The sequence below is a fragment of the Dermacentor variabilis genome, chromosome 9, assembly GCF_050947875.1.
Source record: "Dermacentor variabilis isolate Ectoservices chromosome 9, ASM5094787v1, whole genome shotgun sequence".
NCBI classification, from domain to species: Eukaryota; Metazoa; Arthropoda; class Arachnida; order Ixodida; family Ixodidae; genus Dermacentor; species Dermacentor variabilis.
This window is the reverse complement of record NC_134576.1, coordinates 40,070,642-40,077,087: the sequence shown is the minus strand read 5'-3', so window position 1 is coordinate 40,077,087 and position 6,446 is coordinate 40,070,642. Positions and strand designations below refer to the sequence as shown.

Here is a 6,446-nt window from a genome sequence, read left to right as displayed (position 1 = left end):
CCTACAAAAATGGCAAAAGATGGTCAGAATGACCAAAATCGGTGATGCTCCTGTTTACGGGGCGCCCGTCTTCCTCTTAGACTGCGCAGTCTTACGAACATAGCGGTCGACCGCGTCCTTTTTTTGGACGGGTGCGTGTACACAAACTGCGTCGGTATTGTCACGTAGCAGTGTCGGCAAAGAACACAGTAGCAATGATGAAACTACCTTTTATTGGCCGAACCTGTGCCCTCAAAAACAGGCTACACTTAAAGCACAACGATAGCGGCGAACACAGTCGGCGATCGCCGAAAATCTGATCTGCCGGTCAAGCCCGTCACGGCTCGCGCATACACGCAATCAGATTACACAAGGTTCGGCGACAACAGACAGCGGATAGAAGCATCGATAACATTCTAGAAAGTTGCGATACATGTAAGCGCGTCTTGCGCTGAGCGATAACATTTGTTAGGCGGTCAAACGTGGTCACCCGATAAAGAAGTACACGTGTCAATATACTCCGAGACTTAAAGGTCGCGCTAAGGCCCATGGCGTCACCTCCGCCAACGGCCAGTCAGGTGTTAAAAAGCCTCTTTCATATGCAAGCAATTTCGGCCCAGGAACGTGTTTTTCGAACGGCGCGCACCGCTGTGATCGGGATCGAAATATTTGGGAAAATAATGACCGGCGCCATCGGCGTCCAAGGTTGAGACACCTTCATGCGGTGTCATTTCTAATTAGATATTTTTTTACTTATTCGGGAGAACTTGCATATGTGCTGTCTTGTTGCTTTTCTTCGAACTTCAATTATTGCCCCGTGAAATTGGTCTAGTTAAGCCCTCATTCACTGTCGCAATGTTATCACCGACTTCTTGTTTTAAACCAGATTTGTTAGTGAACACTAGAAATATTTCACTTGCTCTTAACCTGCCTGCTTCTAGGTAGGCCTGTTTAAGTTTAAGCAATCTTGCTCTTTCGCTCCTCAAATTGAGATTAATTCCTAACCTCACTGGCCTGGTATAATTTCCAACTAAGCTTTTAGGAGCTTAGTTCAGGGTTCAGGGTTCAGGGTGCAGGGTTGCCCAGTGGCAGTGGCGGTGCCCCAGGCTTACCGCTGCTTCGGTTCGAGCAGCGGGCAGTGCCCCCCACGGTGTGGCAAACTGGATCTCTGCAGCAAGGGGCAAGGACCCCGAGCGAGGGAACAACGAAGTGACGGACAGTCGCTAAACAGCAACATAGACCTTCTACGTCCTTTAGAACGCTGCGCTAGGCCCAAAGTGTGAAATATAGTTCATTATTACTTGCCGCTTGCGATTTTGCTCGGTCTGCTTCGTGTTCTTGCGCTTCCGAAAGACGGAATTAATTATTCGCACTCGACTGGTTTCTTTGAATATACAGAGAAAAATTAGATCATATCTACAGGAGTCAGCCTGACAGGCGTGGCATGTTTCTCGACGTGACAGGGGGAAAAGGAAGGAAGGGGAGTGAGATATAAAACAAAACAATAAAAGCGCACACGCACTAACGCATGCACTAACATAAGTACACTAAATATAATTACAAAGCCTCACTGGTGCCCGAATTATGCAGGATAGTTATAAACACTTTACTGAGGAGCGTCTGAGATTCCGGATTTTACTGCGGTTCACCAACGTTCCAAAGCGGAAGCCGCGTGTCACTTTGCATATTAAAAGCCTTCCCCATAACAGCGCTTGAGACTGTCAAGCGATTCTCCCAGTACATCGCCTTTAATGTTCTAGAGTGGATACGGTGTGAAATTAATGATTGGACGGAGTGTTGTCTGGCCGGGAAGTATATAAGCCTCAGAAACACAACAAATAGATTGAAATAAAGAACCAGCCACAAAACACAAAGGACAAGAGGAGAGGTTGGCACCACAACGACTGGCATGAACCTCTCCGTTAACCAGTCGTTGTGTTGTGAACCTCTCCTCTTGTCCTGTGTGTTTTGTGAATGGTTTTTTTCTTTCAACTATGTACCAACTGGCCCGCATTTCAACCCTCCTCCAACAAACAGAAGAAGGATTCCATGTGGAAGCTGGAAAGTTTAACGCCTGCGATAGCACCATATCTGTCGGTTGTCTGTTGTGTTTCTGAAATAAGTGGATGCCGAAGTTCTGCTATGCTTGTTCCCTTGCCCGTTCTTTCTCTGCTTTCACGTGGAAGTTGCCCACGCTTGCAGTATACCGAGCAATGGAGGAGGCGATGCATAAATATCCAAAAAAATATTAATGGAAAGATTATCGGGTTACAACAAGGAGCAGAACAAAATTATAATACACAATCTCATCCTGTCATTGGTGCTCCTCATATTTGTTCAACGGAACCCTTTAACGCAAAAAAAGGTAGAATAATATGGAGTTATGCAGGTAATAACATGGACGTAGGAAAAAAAGACCCAGATACGGTGCCACATAAATCGTTTTTGTTAACGTCAGATGCATGGCTAATTATGCGCATATCAATAAGCTGTAATGCAGGGGGCGTTTTCTTTCTTCGATCACGTGTCAGCATTGTGTTTGACACTGCTTCGCTGAAGTCCCGTGGACAGCGAAGCCGCAACTTCTACGAGTGCTTCACTACCCAAGCGAGTAGTCAAGGTCCCGTGGTTGCGACCACTCATGTATCCAGAGCGTGGCGATCCACTTGGATCCACGAAGCACCGGGCAGGAGCCGTGCGTGCTGCTGTAGTCTATCCGTCGCTCACTTGTCGTCGGTTCTTGCTTTAGATTGAACCAGAAGAGCGCAGACCCACGACGTGGCCTAATGGCGAGGTTAGCCCGGGGAAATGCGGTTGAGCCGCCCCTATCCACGTCGTTCAGGTACACCAGAAGCGTGGCCAGCCGTTCGCCTTTGTCATTGCCGTCGTTCAAGGGGTCCGTGTGCTCGTTGTAATGTCCGCCGACGGCGTAGTTGAGGACCTGGAGTTTCTCGGCCGACTCCATCGTAAGGCCCGTGATCGCACGGGCACGTCGGTAGACGAGCCGCGCGCTTCCAGCGTTTTCCAGCCAGGTAAGGGCCGCCGTCCTGGTATCCGGCTGGTCGTCCCTTCCGTCCTCCTCCCTCACCATGGCAGGCTCGAGTTCGGTCGCTTCCTGTCGAACAGCTGCGCACTCGCTTGGGCTCAAGAAGTCGTGCACTAGCCAGAGCCGAGGCTTGGACACGGACAACTCCTCCACAGCAAAAGGTGAGAGAGACGCAGCGCCGTGCTTTCCGTATGACAGCCAACAGCGCAGATTTCCATTGGCTCTCGCGTCGACGTCCTGACTAGCGCGGCACAGCTCACCGAAAGGCGTGTCGCTGGGAAAGCTGGAGTGCTCAGCGTGCAGGAAGGCCTGCCGGTAAAGCCACATTGAGGGTGTCTCGGGCGGCTGACCGATGGCCTCGTGCCAAGGTGTCAAATTCGCCTTGATCGCTGAGGATTCCAGCTTACGGAGATGGCGATCGAAGAAATCGGAGTAGCGACGGTCGTCACCTAGCTTGACCCAAGCGGCAGCAACAGTGGGTTCACTCAGAGAACAGTGAACAGCAAGCAATAGGGCGTCGTCAGGGGCCAGCTGAGTGGCCAGATGTGGAGAGCACAGTGTCGCGATGACGTCTTCGGCCGTGAGACTGTATGCCGTCTGGAGTCTGCAGACATTGCGCGCCGCGCCGTCTAGGTCGTCGTCTGTAGGCCAGGCAAGTCGTCGTGCATCCCGAACGACTGTCCGAGAGCAGCGAGTGCTTCGGAGCATGTCAGCCACAGAGTAGAGCGCTGAAAGCCTCAAGAACTTCGCCAAAACCCACTCCACGGGGCGAGTTCCCGGTCTGGATGGCGTGACATCGCGTAGCTCGAGGTGCTGTGGAGGCGCCACCAAGGCAGCGCGTCGCCAAGTCTTTCCGCAGTGCTCGACGTGACTCTGCAGAGCAGTCAGGAGCGCTTTCTCTGTTGGCAGCAATCTCGCCAGAGCAGGCATGGATCGATAATATTCGCTGCATCGGCCGGAACCTGCAACGGCCACCAACAGGAACAACGGCAGTCGCATCTTCTTCCTTTTATCCTTTTTGTTCGTGCTGTGCCATTTCACCTCGATAAAGCAACTAACCCACTTACCCCGCCACAGAGAATCAACAATGGAAGAACCCTTCAAAAATAATTATCGCTAATAAATTTCAGTATTTGTGTTTGAGTCCCCCCTCCAGATTTGTTGATTACATTCGTGATTACTTTCTGCCACGAAATTAAGAACCACGGGGAAACATGGGCCTCATGATGAGGCGGAAGTAGCTAATTTAGGGGTAAGCTATATTTTAATCGCGTTCGTTTTTTTTATGCATTAGTCGATTTGCGGCACAGTGTGAAAATGCAATGTAAAATCACGGAGGTGCTTTTTATGCAGATACTGGGAGAGGCCGAGTTTGAAATGCGTTGTTAACAGATCATTCAATACTAAATAAAGTTTTCTTCTCTGTCTGCGTTGTCCAATAAGCATTGCTCATAGTCCTCAGCTTGGTCAGTTTAGCCCTCAGGAGGGCATTTTCATAGACCACAATCATTAATGAGGCCTTTACCACCGCTAGTGAGACAGGCCTCAACAAATGAAATCAAATGAAAGTTATATTTCGTGATTAAATAATGAGAGACTACTCAACCACGTAATATTTTTTTCGCTTTCCTTTATTTATTAGTCGGACTATTATATTAACCGTGTTCTTTAGAATGTGTTCTTGAAAGTAACCTAATTCTGGATACTAGAGGACGTTGCATGCTTCACAAGTAGTAACCAATTAAAAAAAGCCGCAGTTTCGCTCGAAAGGCCAAGCACCAATTGCGATAGAAAATTAGCAAATAACTGTACGAAGTAAGGACCGTAGTTTTATCGGCCGTACAAACTTGTAAACATTCGCTTACTAGCTAAATTAGGAATGATGGAATTTGTGCGCGACTGAGCGAGGAAAAAAAAACAGACACCGAGACAGCGCTCTCTCTGTGTGTCTGCGTTTTTCTACGTCCTCGTACAGTCGCGCTTCCACATTCTATCATAGATTCATAGCAGCTACCTTACCAATGTGTTTTCCCTAAATTGACAAGCGTTGTGTCACCCGCCCGCGGGTTAACATCAACACATCTCGCTCGATGAGCGCGGAAACTCGTTGTCAAAATGCTGGAGTGAGTAATCGCGCAAGCAGATGCGAGCGAATCGACCTTGGCGCATGTCTCTCTTCAACGCCAACGAAGCGTCGGAAGCACAGCGAATACGGATCTACCGGCACTACTCTGTGAGCATCGCAGATCGCTTGGAAGATGAGGCCCGCACGGGCGCACACTCTGGTCACGTCGCAGATCGCTTTCGAGACAGACGCCCGCACGGCTGCGACGTAAGCAGCAGCCGGCGGAGAAGTACGCCCCCCCTTCCTCGCCTGACCCCTGTGCCTCGCGCGCGACAGGAGAGGCCGCGCTTCCGGCCCGCCTTCCTCGCTCGCGCACGTGACATTGAGCCGCGTTCGACAGCTCACCTTCGCACGATTTCACTCGCACATACAGCGTACGGTTCGCGGCGACGATTTTATTGCCCTCGCACCTCATACGGACTTTATACGGCAGAAGAGTTTCCATATTATTGCTATCGAAATAAAATGGCGAAATGAGCTGTGAGAGCTGGCCGCTGCCATAGCAATTAGTTCATAGCCGGAGAAATCGATGAAGGTTTAAGATTCTTCACATTTCTTTTGCCACACGTATCATGCGGCGGAGGAGTAATTTCAGTGCACATGGCCTAATGTGTTTAAAAAATTTTTCCACATGTTGTTGATTTGCCTTGAGTGTTGATTGAAGACCGAGTGCGGTTTGAAACGTGTGGCCGTTATGCTCCCTGCCGCAGCGTTTTAATTCGTAAGCATTCTTTGGGGAGTGCCCCAGCAAAATTCAATGTGTCCCGTGAGGTCTTGTATTTTCAATATAAATGCATAATTGGTCCAGTTAACACACGTGTTAGTCATAACAGTGCAACGATAGCTGATCGATAGTGTAAGAACAAAAACTAGTTCTGACCGGGATTCGAACCACGGACCACAGCGTGGCACGCGGATGTCTGTGTGAGCTACATTGACCGGTAGCGTTAGGAAAAAAAGTAGGTTACATCGCCCTCCAGTGAGCCCAAATGGGAAGAAGCCCTCAAAAGCCCGGACCTCAAACTCCAACTCAAGGCCATCCAGAATGCCCAAGAACTGGCGGAGCGCCGCCACGTACCCGTCCCGACTTCGGCGTCACCTACGGTTTCGGCCAGAGGAGTTCCCCGAGTGGGATCTCCAACGACTTGAAACTCTTCAGGATTTCAATGAAGTTCTTGACATACTGATGTCACCCTTGCCGCATCAATATCATAACAAATAAAATAAAAATAAAGGAAAATCTGTGGTGTGGCAAAGACACCTGTTGTGACGCCGTTTCATCTCAGTTGATACAAT

At 49.5% G+C, this 6,446-nt stretch overlaps 1 protein-coding gene across 1 annotated transcript; it reads right to left on the bottom strand.

The window, feature by feature from the left end:
- Positions 1–2,546: 2,546 nt before the first annotated feature.
- LOC142557982 (uncharacterized) lies at positions 2,547–3,830 on the bottom strand. Its single transcript, XM_075670154.1, has one exon. It carries the CDS (start codon positions 3,731–3,733, stop codon positions 2,579–2,581), a length of 1,155 nt encoding a protein of 384 aa, XP_075526269.1. The 5' UTR covers positions 3,734–3,830; the 3' UTR covers positions 2,547–2,578.
- Between the last annotated feature and the right edge of the window lie 2,616 nt (positions 3,831–6,446).

Bases quoted from the DNA above. Each gene is read 5' to 3' on its own strand.
- LOC142557982 (XM_075670154.1), bottom strand. From the start codon at position 3,733: ATGCTCCGAAGCACTCGCTGCTCTCGGACAGTCGTTCGGGATGCACGA.